The 18,160-nt window shown below is 37.3% G+C and overlaps 2 protein-coding genes across 14 annotated transcripts in view; one reads left to right on the top strand and one right to left on the bottom strand.

Moving 5' to 3' along the window:
* The first annotated feature begins 2,006 nt into the window (after window positions 1–2,006).
* LOC141438314 (uncharacterized) lies at window positions 2,007–4,480 on the top strand. The gene has a single exon (XM_074102156.1). It carries the CDS (start codon window positions 2,280–2,282, stop codon window positions 4,227–4,229), a length of 1,950 nt encoding a protein of 649 aa, XP_073958257.1. The 5' UTR covers window positions 2,007–2,279; the 3' UTR covers window positions 4,230–4,480.
* Window positions 4,481–4,488: 8 nt separating this feature from the next.
* kcc (solute carrier family 12 member kcc) overlaps window positions 4,489–18,160 on the bottom strand; it is a 414,959-nt gene continuing 401,287 nt past the window's right edge. For 11 of the 13 annotated variants that reach the window (XM_074102144.1, XM_074102143.1, XM_074102153.1 and 8 more), the window contains 10 exons: window positions 17,914–18,107; window positions 17,674–17,842; window positions 16,800–16,989; window positions 15,441–15,656; window positions 14,187–14,291; window positions 13,960–14,010; window positions 11,427–11,576; window positions 10,004–10,182; window positions 9,242–9,381; window positions 4,489–8,641 (listed from right to left, as the gene is read on the bottom strand). In XM_074102144.1, coding sequence (XP_073958245.1) covers window positions 8,550–8,641; window positions 9,242–9,381; window positions 10,004–10,182; window positions 11,427–11,576; window positions 13,960–14,010; window positions 14,187–14,291; window positions 15,441–15,656; window positions 16,800–16,989; window positions 17,674–17,842; window positions 17,914–18,107 — 1,486 coding nt within the window. In that variant the 3' untranslated portion in view covers window positions 4,489–8,549. The remainder of the gene's footprint in view (window positions 8,642–9,241; window positions 9,382–10,003; window positions 10,183–11,426; window positions 11,577–13,959; window positions 14,011–14,186; window positions 14,292–15,440; window positions 15,657–16,799; window positions 16,990–17,673; window positions 17,843–17,913; window positions 18,108–18,160) is intronic. The other 2 variants (XM_074102155.1, XM_074102151.1) reach the window with 2 other exon arrangements.

The raw sequence follows: 18,160 nt of genomic DNA on the forward strand, positions 1-18,160 counted from the left end.
TATTTTTTGTAGTGCTTTCACTAAAAATTAAGCCTCAAATCCTTCAGGTTTAAAAAAACCGCATAAAAAGAAATAACATTTTTATTTTATTTTAGCCAAAGTACAAATAACTTAAAATAACTTCTTTGTAATTTGGATATGTTGTATAAGGTCGTTGTTGTTGTAAAAGATCGTTTTCTAAAAAAAAAAGTTATTGAATTATCTCTTGAAAAAAATACGTTGCGAGATTGCGACAATTTCCAAATTTACATATTTTATGTAGAATTAAATGATGTTTAACATATTTTTTTCAATAGCTAAAATCGGGATTAACAGTTTGAAAAATCGAATTTGTGACATTCCATAACACTCTTCATACAAGCAAAACCAAGTTGACAATAAATGAATGAAGTATATTTTGAACGCTATCTTAACGAATTTGAATTCAGAATATGACGTTTTGCACTGTAAATTGGTTTTGTGGCTATATATACGGCTACGGGGTACGCATTTTTTGTAGAGACTGTAATATTATAAAGATAAACCAGTTAAACGGCAGTATATAATTGCTACGAATGCTGCTTAATCACAAACGATTGCTTAGTTTAAAGTAAATACACTAATTAAGTAATGACAAAACTTACATTTTCCGCTAAGGAGTAACCACTTTCTTCTTCGAAATACTCTGTCACGGATCTTCGTAGTTGTACACAAATATAATCATAAGCGAGAACATACAACGATTTCACCTGGCATTTTTTCAAAAAAAGTTTTCAAAGCTTCATATTTATTCAATGAAGGAACAGACATCTCGCAATCGTTAACGCTCAGTATAAAATTCGTGGGTGACACTTTCCCGGCCCGGATAATAACGGGATGGAAATACCGACCCTGTTTTTCGTGTACACGCCCATAGAAGCTCCTGTCAGTTTCTATGGGCGTGTACACAAAAAACAGGGCCGGTATTTCCATGTCGGTGTTATCTCGGCCGGGAAAGAGTGTCACCCAAATTCGTGCCATTCTAACCATTCCCGCCTTTTTGTTTTCTTTTAATTGTCTGAATGCCGTAAGCCCTAGCCGCATATAGCCACGGATTTTAAGGTCCGCACTCAGTAAAATAAGTCGCGTTCCAAATTCAAAATGCGTTGGGAATATAACTTCATAGTGTAATACGTAGAAAGTATTTTGTTTGAAAAGAATGTATGGGATGTCACAAATTCAAGTTTTTCGCACTGTTAATCCCGATTTTAGTTATTAAAAAAATGAATGTTAAACGTTATTAAATTCTACATAAAATATGTAAATTAGGTAACTGTCGCAATTTCACACGTTTTTTTTTAAAGTTAACGATTTTTTTTCTATTTTTCAAGAGATAATTCAATATTTTTTTTAGAAAGCAACCTTAATTGTATATAAAACATATCCAAATAACAAAGAAATTGGGTTAGTACTTTGGCTAAAATAAAATAAAAATGTTATTTCTTTTAGGCGGTTTTTTTTTAAACCTGAAGGATTTGAGGCTTAATTTTTGGTAAAAGCACTACATATGTAAAAGGTTAATAACCCAGTAAAAGGTAATTATTATTTTCGCTAAGGGCAGTTTCGCCATGCTTACCCGGCTATACCTTTTATTTAATATGTACATCCGTACTCCGTACGGCGAGATCCTCCTGAGCAAAGCCGCGGACGGACAGACAGACAGATACACAGACAGACAAACAGACATGGCGAAACTATAAGGGTACCGTTTTTGCCATTTTGGCTCCGGAACCCTAAAAACAAAAACCAATGAATCTGAGGACCTACTCCAAAATTCAAAAATCGAAGTTCGTAGCGTACCATCTCTCTCACTCTCGTATTAAATAGTGTAAGTCTTAGAGGGACGGAACGACACGAACTTCTATTTTCGAATTTCGTAGTAGCCCCGCTGCCTTCAGCTCATAGTTCAGTGTAAAGTTTCCAGTGTATCTTGTATCGTTTATCCAAGTGACACTGACACTAGACTGACTGACACTGACAGACAAGACAGACAGACACCTGCCTGCCTGACTGACTGACTGAAAGGAAATTAAATTATTATGTTCTGTTTGTTGTGATCATAAAACGTAGTGTGAAGTGTGAACGTAGTGGTTATATTCTCTTTGGTTGTGATTGTGAATGGGACAGGCATGGGAGAAATATTATGAAGGCTAATGAAGGTCAACATCATTATCTATCTATCTCGTTGGATTGACTTATACATACATTAAATAAGTTATTGTTTGTGGTGCAATTATTGGTGCATTACAAAAAAAAACCAGATGGCCATACCGTTTGTTTTGCGGAGATCGTATTGTAAAATACGAAACAATGGGTTATCTTCAGGAAACGTTAGTACATCGTTCAGCAAATTTAGCTTATTTCAACGTTATTATAGTGACAATAATGATGTTTTTAATAGCGGGGACTTTACTAACAGTACAATTTTAGTAGAGAATGGGTTCAATGTACAAGAGCTTCCCGTTGTAGTGAGGAAGATGAAGGACCTCATAGATATAGAGAAACCGCCCATGGAGTGTGAACAGAGCTCGCAAGACTCGCATGACTACCACTTGATCAAAGCAGAGTTCCAGCAGTGCATGCATCTGAGAGATGTATTTACTTTATTATCAAAGTGCACCAAGATAACCCCCAACATTGCGCTGGGCGCTATGGAGCGCATTTACTATTTAGAAAAAGAACCACCTTCAACACCATATGTTCCTTCAGCGACAATCCATATCAATCTTGCTAAAGGTGCAATTCTAGATAAGTTACTTAAAGTTGTAATGAAGACTGAAGACACACAGACAATACTCAACATACTTAATTCTAATTCATCATTTATGGCGCCGTATAAACACAAATTTAGTGATGAGCTTTTGCTTAGAGTGATTGATAATCAGTTGTCAGTGGAACAACTGTGCGAGTTCATTTTATTTCTGATGGAAAATAATACAGACTCAAAATATTCTGACACAATGGATAAACTTTGGGTTGGTTTTGTTGATAGAGAACATGAAATCAATGGAATTAATATTGCACTAATATTTAAAATCTTACCTGGGTTTAAAGCAAGTAAGAAGATAATACTAACTTTGATGGAACAAAAACTCGCAGATTTGTGGCATAACATTAAAGTCTCTGGAATGCAAGAGATATTAAATACCTTTATGCAGGAAAAGTATTTATCTCTGCAATCATTTGCTGTGGTTGGACAATGGTTCTATTTTAACCTGCATGCCTTGGATGAGGATATGCTACTGGATATAATTTCGAAGTTTACTAGATTAAACTATACTGATGATGTCATAGAGAAGGCAATTGAGAAGTATATGAAACTAAAAGGTGCCAAAATTGAATCACAAATACTAATAGTGGGTATCTTAAATCACTGCATGCGGTTTCAAATACATAACCCAAAAATTTTGGAAGAATGCAGTGAATACTTTATAAGAAATGGAAGATCTGTCCCAAACAGTTTCCTTAAATCTTTCATTTATCCATTTGGATATTTAAATTACAATCCAAAAAATCACAAACGGTTTTGGAGCTTAGCTGAAGATACAATTAATGAAAAATTTGAGAAAATGATCCCTGATGATATTTGTTCAATAGTACTATCTCATCTATATGCAGGAGAATACCCAATGGAAGTTGTGAGAAGATTGTTCAGTGCAGAGTATTTAGTTAAAATAAATAATCCCGAGACACTGAGAAAGCTTCACTTGATTGACACCGCTTTGGCACTTGAATGTGAGGATTATGTTGGACCATTCATGCCCAAAGATCAATGGTCCAAGTCCATTTCACAGGATGGTAGGATAAGAAATATTATAGAGAAGATAAAAGGAAGCTTACTGAAGCTAGCTAGTGGTGGTGAGAAGGTGTCTACCGCTGTCCTGATTCCCTTTTTATATGCAGATGAAACTTATCTAATAGATGTCATGTTACACCCAGTGAGTTTGGAAACTGATTCTTTCAATTGGAAATTGAAATCGGCTAAGAATGAGAACACAGCACTCTTGATCCACCTGCCGGACCATTTCTGTGCTCACAGCAAACAATTGATTGGACCACAGGTGATGAAGAAGAAACATCTCAAGCTTTTGGGTATGAAAGTTGCAAGTGCAAAATACTCAGTTCTTAGTCAATTTTACATATCACGAAACAAAAATGATTTGGAAAGTTATCTTAGAGAATGCATTTTGAATGCAGAAGATAGTAGTTAAAGGTATGTTAATTTCGATATATAGTATCTTGCCTCGAGGTTTTAACAGATTGGTATGTATAATATACTAAGGAAGTGTAGGATGTAAGGATTAGTAAGTGGAAAAAAGTGCCTACCTATATATTTTTCTAGTCTAGAAACCAAGTGTTAAATTTTTTATGATTTGTACAATGTATGCCTTTATATTAATAATATGTTCAATTATACCTGTGCTAGTTATATAAGCTTTATTTGGGGTTATAAAATCATTCAACAATAAGTTCATTTTATCATTAATTTATTTCATTATACTCGTAACATTTATTATAACTTTCTCCTTACTTTACTCACTGTCTAATTCACTAGAATTATTATTCAAATATTTTAATAATTTCTTAAACAACTTTTACAATTCGAATTATTCTTTTTCTAATAAAAACTCGTTCCAGATCAAAATGCTTATAATAAGTTAAATACAATGAGGCGAGAAATTATGAACCCAATAGTCAAAATGGCATATATGGGTGTTCAGGATGGGCCTAGACCCTCGCCGATGCCTGGCGCCGGCCTCAGTGCGCGCGCGACGCGCGGCACGCGGCGCGGCGCGGGCGCGACACGCGGGATAGGGATACTACGTCTGAGAGATCACAGATAATCAATGGCGTCTTACGGTGACCAAAATCGCCTTCATCGACCCATTGCCAGAAATGACTACTCTATAAATTTATAGCCATATTGGTGTATCACAGCAACTCTAGCCTGAATATCAAATTGTAAAGAATGTGTTTACGCTGAATCACAGCCTAATTCTAAATAAGGTAATATTACAAAGATTAAATTACTTGACACTCGACGACTTTAGTGGCTTCGAATAAGGCTAAATGTACGATTGAAACGACGAACACGACTTGAAATCTATTTGAATTAGGTACCTAACTATGTGCATTCTTTTGAATTACAATACGACTATGTAGTTACCGTGATAATTCTAACACTCATGTATCTTTGAAAGCTATCATTATGATTAGACAGGTAAACATTACCCATATTCTATTGGCGTAGTAATTGAAGGGCCAAAATCATCAACGCAATACACAGGTGAAAACGGTATTCTGTTAATATTGGTAGGAACAAATTTGGGTGTAGAGATTGGCAGGGATGTTTAATGGTAAGATAATTCCGTCTCCTAACAAATTTGGAAGTTAAGATATTACCCCTTCAATTACCATTAAATGCAGTAGAATCATAAACAATGGACCAGTTATAGTGGTGACTGCTCCAATGTTTTTGGTACTAGCCTTAAAGATCGAGTATAGTCTACTTAAGTAGGTAGATAATTCTACGTTTAATATTGCCACTGGATCATTCCCATCCAATAAAATGTGAGGTTTGGCACAAAGGTATTTATTTTAACTTTGCGGTTGATTTTTATTCTATCCATATCTACTACAATTTGAATTTCGACAATCTGGTACTTATCTTAAGGTCTAACATTGTAGACGATGCGAGACATGATTTTCGATAGGTAACTGTATGTAGGTGTGTGGTTGTTGCGTAGTGTGAAGTTGGAAAGAGCGGCAAATGCTGTCCAGTTGTTTTGGTTACAACAGTAAAGGTTCTACATGTCACTAGCATTTCTTACGACAAAAGCACCCATCCCTCTTGCACTTATTGGCTGATTAAAAAGGGATAATGCTTTATTTCCGCGACAATAGCCAGAATGCTGCAGTGACAGTGTTCGGTGTAGTTAGGTATTCTACTACGCGTAAGCTCCATGTAGTCAGAATTAAGCTGATTAAACAATGCGGCGTCATAAGATAGTTAGTTCAATTTAATATAATAAATTCGATTTATAATAGGTAAGTAATAAAATAATAATTTATAAATAGTTTTTGTTTTACACATAACTAATCTGTTAAGAAATTATTTATCTATAAAGATATTAATTGGGTATTAAGTAATTTAGCTTGAGAATATCATTTATTACCTATTAATAGGCATAAATATTTTAAATTTTAACCGACATATACTATACTGATTTGCGTATATATTTAAATATTTTTGTCTATTTTGAGAGGAAGATATGTGTTGCTAAAGAAGTTATTTCGTTTAATTTTTATCACTATGTGATAGAGAACACAATCACAAACTTAAGTAGCTTAACATAATAAATATTTATTTATCTTAATGTATTGTTATAGAAATTCAATACTTTCCAAAGATTTTATTTACTTAATTTATTTAAATATATTTCTGTTATCTATCAGCGCTTCAGAGCTACGCTTTGATTCAGATTAAAAAAATAATCTTAAACCGCTTCATTTGACTGGGTCAATTGCCTGGGTTTATGGAAATCTACCTCCCAAGTAACATAAAGTTCTAAAACTAGATAGTTTTTGAGTTCGACTCATATTTTTTTGGTATTAGTCAATAAAATAAAGTAGGTTACTAGGTAACATGTTATTGTACACGTGAAATCTAATTGTTCCATCCGTACAGTACCGAAGCTATACGGCTAAAGTCAAAAAGGACGTGATTAAAATCTGTCATTTTATGTCTTTGGTATACGAGTAAAGTTGTACCTAGAAGTACCTGAAACGGTTTGCGTCAAGGGCCGCTTCTCCTACGCGCTCACGCTCGCGGCTCAGTAGCAAGCAGCAGTTTAAGATGAATGTTACTCGACAAAGTTATTTATATTTTGTTTCCCTATGATGTCCTATGTTCTCTACCTAGTATCGATAAAAGTGATATAATGCATTATTCTCTTATAACTATTTTTATTTTTGCCGTTCGATATTATTTTATGAAATTTTGAACCATGACACAGTTTATTAGAACCTAGGTAGTTAGATACGTACCTAATCACTTAGGGGCTAACGAGACATCGACTCCTATTTGGCAGTTGCGTAACATCTTTTATTTTATTACCAATTAGAAATACCTATTGCTTTTTGTTCGCAGTGGTATGAAATAAAAATCATCAGATGGTACATTTCGCTTGATCTCATTGATTTTCCATTAACGATCGATCACGTATAAGGTGAAGTCGTTTATACCTAAATGAAAATATAATTATAAGCTCAGATGACAAAAACGTCATACAAACGATCACAGTAAGAAATCATCTACCTACGCGAATGTGCGTAACAAGTTTCCAAAGTTTAGACACTAAAGTTAATTGCGTCGGGGAACACGCGCCGCTGCGCCGGCGCCAGCTCGAGCGCTCCCCGCGGTATTATCACTAACTGTCGCGCGACGAACCTACTCTCCACGAAACCCTCAGGGAGGGTCCCATGCAAACGCCTAAGCACGTCGACAAACCATACATTAGTTCAGTTAAACTTAACTCGGTTTACATTCTATACGTATAGAGGCAATTAATTTGGTGTGTTTTGTGTTAACATTTGTTTCAGGTAACTAATGTCAAAGAGTGACTAGACAGCTTTATTCTTTAGTAATTTCTATTCGATCGGAAATTGCGAAATACGAATTTATTAGGTAGATTGAATTTTCATACTTCAGTCCCACTGTAATTTTTAAGTTGAGCAGATATAAAACCTTAGAACAGAATTATTATTTACAAAATACATATTAAATAGATAAAAATATTCATAGTTTATTCTTTAATTAATGTATACGTCTATAAACTATCTACGTTATACAACTTTGATAGAAAAACGAACCGTAAAAAAAATAGAAAACAACCATTACAATAGAAAGTTGAAAGTTATCCTTACGGTAAGAACTAATACTTACGTAAAACTAGTAAAGTAAGACGAGTATGGCATGTCCGGCGGACACCTAACTTACCGCTTAGCTACTACGAATGTAACAGAACGAACTTAGAACTAATCAAAGCACTCCGTGACCGACAGTATAAGGCTCCTCGTTAGATTCATACGTACATTAATACTCCATATACACAACGTACCTATACAACAGTGAATAAATTTTAAAATATCACTCTAAGCAACAAATTCAACAAAATATTTAGAACTAATCTAACATTTACAAGTCATACATAAACGAACTCCTATATAATTTCAATAATTGTAAGAAAATACATACAATATTTATAAACGAACAAGAACGCAACGTCACTAATTTAACGTCCGTCTCGGCAGTCTTACGAGTGCGATTATGCGATTGTCGTACAAACGTCGGCTCGAGCTCGGCCGTTCAGAGGTAAACTATTAACACTAACAGGTTACGATAGAATCACAAAGACTTCATAAGGGCGCTTGGGCGCGAATAGTCCGAGAGGCTGTGGTGCTCGTATGATCAGTGTTGCCGTGGCTCGGACGAGGGCGAGGGCGAGGGCGTGGGCGAAGGCGAGGAGCGTTCACGAGTAGATGGTGATGACCTCGCGGCCGCCGCCGCGCACCATCAGCACACGCTCCAGACCCTCCGTCAGCACCTCCAAGAACTCCATGTCTGACAAAAACGACACATTACTTTCCATCTTGCCTTATAGGTACTTATGATTTAACGATTAGCTGTTGGCCGGGACCTCATATAATAATTCCATTGTCGCTGTTCCGCAGAGACTGCAACTTTCCGGGATAAAATGTAGGTATCAAATGGTTGTCTGGAAGAGATCGCTTTTAAGCGATAAGATCGCCTATTGTCTACCCTGAATGTATGTGTAATATATAGATTTTTTCTACTGATTTGTGGTGTGCAATAAATAATATTTGTATTGTATTGTATCAGTATCGATGAAAAGTTTCTCAATCCGTAAATGCCTTTATCGGTAACATCTATTGGAGGCTCTGGGCACTACTTAGGTGCTAGACTCTAGCACGCTAGAGTCTGCATGGAAACTAGGATATTGAGGCCCTAATCGCTATTACAAAAAAAGAAGATGAGACAAAGTCTACATTTATTCAATCGTTGTGTTTTGTCGTTTTGTCATTAGGGTCAACTTAATCAAACGTTCCGGTCTCATAGAGTTGATTTCCCTTGTAAACTTGGCAGCTCTAACCACGTATAACCAGTAAGTATAACACACTCACTTTACTTAGGGGTACTCACAGTTAGACTCCCTCTCGAGCTTGGTATCGCGTGGCGGGCCAGGCAAGTTCAGGATGACGAGCTGCGAGTCGTGTGATCGCGACACAATCACCTCGTTCAGTTTCACCGCCGTGTGCATCCGCCGCACTGTGCCTTCGTCACTAGACACGACATAATAATGGTATTGTACAACCCGAGTAGACAAATACATGAAACAACCACAATTTAAAGTTTAGGGGCTTCGAGGACCTCGTGGTTCGGGCACCGGGTACAAAAAAATCAAACTGCTAAATTCGATAATTCGAGAGTATGAAGGCTAAACGGCTTAATCTACCATTATAAATCGGAGACAATCCGACTAAAATAGTTTTGGTCAAGTTGGTCATTTCGGAAGATCTTTTTCAAGTTTTTTAAGGATAAGTGCGTTCGCAAAAATCGTAACTACTTAGGTTATTGGATCATCCCCGACTTAAAATCGCGCGCGATTTGAACCACTTAATTTAATGTCCTCGTAAATTATATTTCACGAAAGTTTAGGTTTAGGTATATAATGGTACTTATATAATATTAATTCATCTGTCTCCTTCTGACGACTGTTCCCTCCATTGATTTCCCAAAAAAAATTGCAATTGCAATCCTCCTGAAGGTGGAGTTATCAGGGTCAAAACTGAGCAGCAAATTCAGTTTCTCAATTAATTCCATTGATTATCATCTAGTTGTGTTCATTGGCAGCTGATAATGAGTCGAGTTTTGTCCTTTAAAAGAAAAAAAGTAATCACTTACGGCGTGATGTTGGGCGCGGGCTTGGAGCTGAGGTCGCCGTTGGGTTCGGGCGGCGCCTCCCGCTTGGACTGCACGGGTGCTTCCAGCGGCGGTGACTGCGCGCCCTCGCACTGCGACGATTCGTCGGGCGAGTCCCACATTGAATCGATTATGTGCAACAAACTACTTCGGAAGTCGTCCTATGTTAACCCCAATTGTGTTCGCAATGTTTCGTTTTTGATACGCGACCCGAACGTTGCACATGACGGATTCAAGGCGAATAAAACACGGGATGTCATATATTATTTCGATTGTTAAACGACTCACTACGGACATTTAAACATCCAATCTCTTATCTAATGTGGACAATGAAACGAACTAAAGTGAACAAATTAACATGAATGAAAACATTAGCAAACATATGACCACCGTGTGTAGATTCGCTAGGACTCTGGGAGGTAAACAGGTCAATGGTTAAATTAATGAGACTAGAAGAAAATAAAGTAGATGCAGACGAGGTGCAGATAGCGATATATTGATAAAGCGAGTGAGGTGGATGAATTCACTGGAAACTGAAAATATTTCATTTTTCTGGAGGAATGTAACTTGGCTTTACGCAATGCAATAAAAATTTACAGCAACATAGCTCAGCATAGCGTTTATTTATTCCATTCGTTAACAACCAAATAATGTACGTCAATGACTTTCCTTACGAATAAACTGTACTTGTAAGAATCGACAAATAATTGTATTTTTTAAAACTACTTAAGTGTAAAAAGCCAATACTGTTATGTACTTTGTGAATTACAAAGTGCAGTAAAGTACATTTAGTTGATATTTTATCAAATAAAGTTTCGTGTGTCAAACGAATAGTTTCAGTTTCAAGCGAAGAAAACTTCAAGCAGAGACGGGATGTTTCAATCTCATCGTTTCTAGCTGTAGGTAAGTATAAAACATTATTATACGAATCACACATTAATTGAAACTAATTTAACAGGAAAAAAACATCTTGATTTAATTAATATCTTACTGACGAAAATGTAGTCAACGGTTTAAAACTTTTTTTTTTACATATTTAGGTACATGTAAGATTGTGTTCTTTCTAATTATTTTTGGAGTTTCGATTGAAATAACCTTTCAGATAAATTCAGCAAGGACATAATTATAGCCAAAGTAGCAGTCTGCAGAAATTAATATGGACAAGCTATTTCTTAAAAAAAGAATTTCATCCGAAACTCAAGCTATTGCAAACCTACCGTCTTACTCAGTTCATTTTAAATGACACAAAAGTCGCAGTCGTTCAACGAAAAAGACTTCGAAAAACCACCATTAATATCGAAGAAGCAACAGAAATCGATATAAGCAGTATTGGACACAACGAGTTTAGTGTCGTTTAATCGTTTGTGAGTACAACGGTTTACATAGGCATAAAAAATATGTTCACCTTGTCTTCCTTATCGAGTTCGTCGAGCGGCGGCGAGGGCGCGTCGTCGGCGGTCTCCGCGGTCTCTGCGCCCGCGCCGTTCGGCTCCGCGAACCGCACCTTGCTGGCAGACTTCACGTCGCCGTGGTGATGGTCCACTATTGCTTGTACCTATATTTAGAACATTTGTTATAGTCATTGCTACTACTGATTCGGTGCCTGACGATGTTTTATCTACCTAGTTCTGAGGATCTAGCACGAAAGTAATTGCTTACCTATCGAATACTTAAATACGTTTCCTTCATTTTAATACACTTAAGTAATTAAATTGGCATGATAATGCTTCTTACCTAAGTAATAAAGCAAAGCCATTCTAACTATATATAAATATATATTCGTATTTAAGTATATTATTTATTTGAATATTATGTATGTATATCCGTTGTCTAGCACTCATAGTACAAGCTTGCTTAGTTTGGGCTAGGTCAATTGGTGTAATTTGTCCCAAAATATAATAATTACTCCCTTTATTTATTTACATTCTTAATTTAGGTTTTTACAATAAGTATATCAAGTAAAATACAAAAAGTACAAACAAAATAAAAAATATTGTAAAAACCTAATCTAGTTTGCCGCCGGTGGCGGGGCAGGGCCCAAAGCTACCGGTGGTCCGGGTCGCAGAGTGAGGAACCTCCGGACGATGCGTGCCGTGTCCAGAAGTACCGTCTTCTGTATCTGGCCCTTGATCCAGCCATCTAGCGAGAGACTCTTGAGATGTTGGTCGAGACTTCGCTATTAGACCGTGCGCCGTAACAACTATCAGGGCAATGATCGTCGAGTCAACATCCCACATAGCGGTCACCTCGTGAGCTAAGTCAAGGTAGGTACTTGCTGAGTTTGTCCTTGTCAGCCTTCACGAGGTTTACGTCATGTGGGATGGTGATGTCGACGAGCACTGTCTGGCGTTTTGCTCGATCTGTCAGCACGATATCAGGCTTGTTAGCTACAATAGTCCTGTCCGTGATGACAGATCGATCCCAATAGGGCGTGGTAAGACCATTTTCGAGAACTGGCGCAGGGGCATACCTATAGTACGGTACCTCGGAGTCTACAAGGCCGTATCGAAGAGCAAGTTGCTGGTGGATAATCCTGGCTACTAAGTTATGTCTGTGCAAATACTCGCCGTTAACAAGAAATGAACAAACGGAGATAATATGCCTGAGTGACTCCCCGGGACGGCGGCATGCCCGACAAATGTCGACCGTACCGACCTTCAGGATATACCTCCAGTAGTTGTGCGTCGTGATAGCTTCGTCAGCAATTGCACACACAAAACCCTCGGTTTCTCCGACGAAATCCCCGAAACGTAACCAGGCCACCGATGCGAGAAGGTCTACATCAGGTGGCAAAATTGTCCTCCACCCAATCGACAGCGCCATATTTATAAAACAAAAACAACCATGGCTTCCCGAAAAAAACGAATCTTTTGTCTCGCAACGCATTGAGGCTACAAGGGGCACGGTCTCTACTACAAGACCGCGGCGAGAGACTAAAGGGCGCTTTAGCCAGGCAGGCTGAAACGGCAAGCCAGCGCGAGTATGGGTTGCGATCCCAAAGACATCGTACGCAATCTTTGAGATCGCTCGATGTAGGAATATTGATATTCCAGGAATATGATTTTAAATCCTCCCTTCGTAATCGTAAGGGAGGATTTAAAATCTTATTCATTGAGCATTATAGATGTGAAACGTGGAGATCAGATTTTTCAGTGGATTGTTTAGCTGTAGTTTGAAGGGATTTATCTAAAATCCCACGGAAACGGGCAATGCGGGATATTAACCTCATTCCTATGGAGTATTGTGTAAGTATAAAAATCTACGCAGACGAAGTCGCGGGAAAAAGCTAGTTTATAAATAACTTAGTTTATCATGCTTGTACCTACCGCTGTAGGCATGCAGTGATAATTAAGTATCCATCTATTTTATTGTTAAGTAAGGATAGACCCCGCATGGTCGTGCTTAAGTATTTTATACCTAAATAGGCCTTAAAGCTAAATTACATATTATTTTTATCACAGTTATGATTTAGGATGCAAAAGGATTTAATATTTTAAACAGTTAGATGGATAGTGCATTGAACTTAAGTAGGAGTTAATCATCTAATGATGCTGATGCATTCATTAAATTAAAGAAGTAGAAGAAAACATTTAAAGCGGATGTCGAGAGCTTGGTATCCCTCAGTTCTGCTAGTAAACAGATTGAAAAACACAGCTAGGCACAGTGATAGCATGTGGTGAAAGTGAAGTACGACGAATGGTATCGTGAATGTTAACTACTTACACATAGAGGGTACAAAACTAATCTAACATAATAAGTCACCATCGTCAAGCTTAGACAAAATAGAATAACACACGTGTCTCCTACAAAAATGCTTTTAAATGAAACAACGCTAAATCAAAACGAAGGAGACTTAAAAAATCCAAAGGGTTGATAATGGATCACAGCTAAATGCGAATAAAAGTGGACTCGGTCGAGGGTTAAAATATTAGGTTTACCAGAGGCAACTTCTCCTCAGCGTTTTGCTCATAGTCCACCATATTTTGCATCTGTATTGGCAGCGACAGACAAATATATGTTAGTTATATGTTATACACACACTTTATTATAAGCCACGAGAATTTGTACAGCGGCATTGTGAAGTACTGTAATTATTTGTGAGAAAGTGAAACTAGTAGTCTCATGTGTGTTGTAACGTGAGGGGGTGGTAAATATTCGAACTTACCATTCCTAATTCCTTCTTGTTCAACCTGAGTTCTCTTAGCATTTGGTTGCGTTGTTCCATCATCAGGGTGCGTTCGTATGTGTATGCAGAAATGTCACTGTCCGTCTGAAATTTTTATAGTCCTAATTTTCACAACAGTTAGAATCCATTTATCTAATTAATAAAAAATATTCTTCAAACATCGAATAAGTAGAAATACTTCCAAGACAAATGTCACGATTTTTCACAAGTGTATCCGTGAGCTCTTAAAAAAAGCTTAAGATTTTAGAAGCATGCTTCGGATATAGACGATGAAATGCGATCGTGATATGCGGTTCTGTTCTGTTATCAACTTGCAAAACTTTTCAAAGTTACCGTAAAAACTTATGTAAAGAATAACCATCAGTACAAAATAAGTATTCAGTATTCATTTATTTGGCAAAAAAATAAAACAAGACTTATAAATACTAGTACTTACAGAAATTATGCACCCTGGTAGGGTATAGCCACAATTGCTATGTATGAAATTATAATCTAATTCTATATTACACAACTAAAGTTAGATTCCTACATACCTGCCTAATAAACCATACCGTTGTAATATTACGCTTCTTTTTTTAATTTTAACACAATATGACTTTTTGTCATAATACAAATAAAACAAAATCAGCATTTTCGAATTCTTCCATCGTTAATTTAATTTAAATAGAGAACACCCCGCCTTAACACATTTCTTTCATTTGCAAGTTATAGAGCTGTGTTATACTTTAATTCTCCTGGGTACGTCAAATGAATTTTTTTGGTCGGATTTCATTTAATATTTTTTTAATGTACTTTTCGAAATCCCCATTGTATCTATAACTCGGTCTTGAATCTTATTAAAATATTTACGATCAACACTTTTCTTAAAACTTTCAGCTTCTTTACAAAATATTTATATACAATTATAAACAATTTCCCGTGATTGGCTATTTACAGAAATACCCTGTTTAAGTTGACTCGCCATGGAAATCAATTTCTGAAAAATAACAAACTAAATAAATATGTAAGTGGTGGTTGTAACTGCTCTATATAAACCAATGAAAACACAACGAGTGCACTCTTTGTGTGGTCGATTGCTACTAAGTCAAAAAGACAATTGTCGTTTTCTACTAGCGAATCCTTCCGATTTCCCCCGAAACCCGAAGGTTTTTCTAAGAGCTCACGGATTGTAAGTATCGAATCAGTGAGTTACTTTTCCACTAATATATCCTCAAAATATCAGTATATACTGACCATTTCTACAACTTCCACTTCAGCTTCCAAGCGGAGCTGGTACAAGAACATCTTGAGGTCTTTCTTCATCTGGATAGAGTTGTCTTCCATCTGCGCGACGGTGAATATGCGCATCTTGCAGTTCTTCCAGGTACGGTGCTGCTTCAACAGGAATGGCAGCAGCATCAGCAAACCGCCGTCGTGCACGATCCACCAGATGTCGATGTTACCAGCAACCTGGAGCGTATCGATGAACGTGTGTCATAAAGTTGATTCTATGAATACTGTTTGTAGGTATGTGTATTTGTAATTTGTATGTTTGTATTTGTTGTGTGTGTGTTTGTTACTCCTTCACGTTGAAACAGCTGAATGGATTTTAATGAAATTTTGTATGTAGATGGGGCGTCTGGAATAACCTGTAAGTAGGTACTTTTTATCCCGATTTTCCAACAGAATTGGGATCATCATTATCATCATCATCCCAGCCTATATACGTCCAAAATTTCAACCGTTGGAATTGGAGACGTTTCGGCGGTGTTTTTAACAGACTTCAAAAAAAAGGAGGAGGTTATCAATTCGGTTGTATTTTTTAACCGACTTCAAAAAAGGAGGTTATCAATTCGGTTGTATGTTTTTTTCCCGATTTGAAATATTTTTTTTGCGTTCGTCTAGAAATGTCCTCAATTAGGTCCCATAAGCACCAAATCAGGATCTGATGATTGGATCTTAAGGAAATCGAGGGAACTCTTCAAATGTTGTAGCGACACCTATAGTAAATTGGATATATTTAGTAGTAACTCGTACATTTGCTCTTGAAAATCATCATTTGGTGAAGTGGAACTGATGATGAAGACCACAGTTGACCATCGGAGTTACTACTCAAAAACAAGTATTTCACGGGTTAAATTTTAATTACTTTGATACAGTTGCTAAGCAATTTATGCTCCTCGTAATGCATATGGTAAGCACCAGAACTCCTCAATGATGAACGTCTTTGCATCAGGAAAAACAATCTTTTGTAAAAGGTGACCAGCAGTTGACATTAAACTATTGTATCTTAGATTAATTTACACTAAAAAGCGTGAAAAAAATTGTAACAAAAAATTTAACCGACTTCAGACTGGTAGAAAATTATTTTCCTGGTTTTTTGTAGCCGGTTCAATTTTTTGTTATAAAATTTTTATACTATGTAATGAAATTCACCATATATTTTTTGTAAATTCCCACGAGATTTTTTGTAAAATCACTGAATTGCAATTCAGCTGCTATAATACCGTAGTTTCCGATGCGATTATTTCTCAACTATAGCCAGCCGCAGGTACGGTCATGCCGCCAGCATTCGACTTGAACCACTTAGATTAGACTATTGATCCTTCATACCTTCTCAGTGGAGTCTGGGAAGAAGTTGATCCCCTTGGGCACGAGCATGGCCATCCGCGAGGCGGCCACAGTGCGCACGGTGTGCAGGAACACGTGCCACGTTCGCTCGTCCTCCGACTGCCGCCAGCCGTACGGCCAGCCCACGAGCACCGTGTTTGGTTTCAGCCCGCCCAGGCCACTTGTTTGAACGCTGTAACGTTACATTTGAATTTTATCATCAAAAGACGCCCACTGCTGGTCATAGGCCTCCCCAGAGAACGCCACAATGGCCGGTCCTGTGCTGGATTCATGCGATCTTCACCAATCTTTTCATTTCTAATTCGATCTAACAAAGAAATTCAGAGCTTTATTGTGCTCAGCTATTTTCCTTACATACATAGACACAATCACACCTCTTTCTCAACGAAGGGGACACTAGGCAGAGACAATTTGTCACCTGCTACGATCCAGACGTACATCTTCCTGATAATTTAAGTGAGGAATATCTTACAGATATTTAAGGTGTTTAATAATAATAACAAGAGATAGGAATAGATTTCTATAGACCTGTGACTAGACAAAGAGTTCAAGTTCAGTTCATGTATATATATGTCGGCGGTCGATCGTAAAATCCGCCAGATTACGAAATTCCTAGGCATATCGTGAAATGGCGCCATTTCATGAATTGTTATTTTATATTTGCCTAGAAAAATATTCACTTAAAATAATTGATATGGCAAAACAACGTTGGTTGATGGTTTGGAAACGCAATTGGATCCGCTAGATGGCGCTGTTGTTGGTATGTTATCATAATTTTAAAGTAGTGTTTTTCGGGCAGGACGTCGTCTGCCGGGTCCGCTAGTTTTATATAAATTATAAAGTACGTTTAACTTACAAATGACTAAGTCCATCAGCAATACTATGCGAGACTAGGGTGTCAACGAAACCTTTGACCTTTTCTTCATTCATGGCCTGGCGAAGGTTTTGTTTAGCCGTATTTGCTTCGCTGGCTCTGCGGGTGAAGTCCCCTCCAAGTACGGATATACAAACAGTAAGACCTTTTCCTGTAAAAGCAAAATCAGTCAGAATCTCCAAACTAGATCTTGGGTATGTATCTCTTCAGATAAATACTCACCAGCTTTCAACTGACTGGCGAATGACAGCATTTTTCGATACTTAAGCGAGAGATCGTCATTCAATTTTGCAAGAACTAATACTTGGGGCCGCCAATTCTTGGTGTGTGGAGGACCTTCTTCCAGACGCATCAATGAATAACGAGCAGCTGATAGAGCCAAACCTCGGAGTCCATCACCCCATTCTTTTTCCGCTCTAAAATAGTAAGATTAGAAATGATCAATCCGAAGTATCAAATATAAATGGAT

Source organism: Choristoneura fumiferana, chromosome 18 (genome assembly GCF_025370935.1).
Source record: "Choristoneura fumiferana chromosome 18, NRCan_CFum_1, whole genome shotgun sequence".
Taxonomy (NCBI): domain Eukaryota; kingdom Metazoa; phylum Arthropoda; class Insecta; order Lepidoptera; family Tortricidae; genus Choristoneura; species Choristoneura fumiferana.

Coding starts and splice junctions, on each gene's coding strand:
- LOC141438314 (XM_074102156.1), top strand. CDS start 2,280: ATGGCCATACCGTTTGTTTTGCGGAGATCGTATTGTAAAATACGAAAC.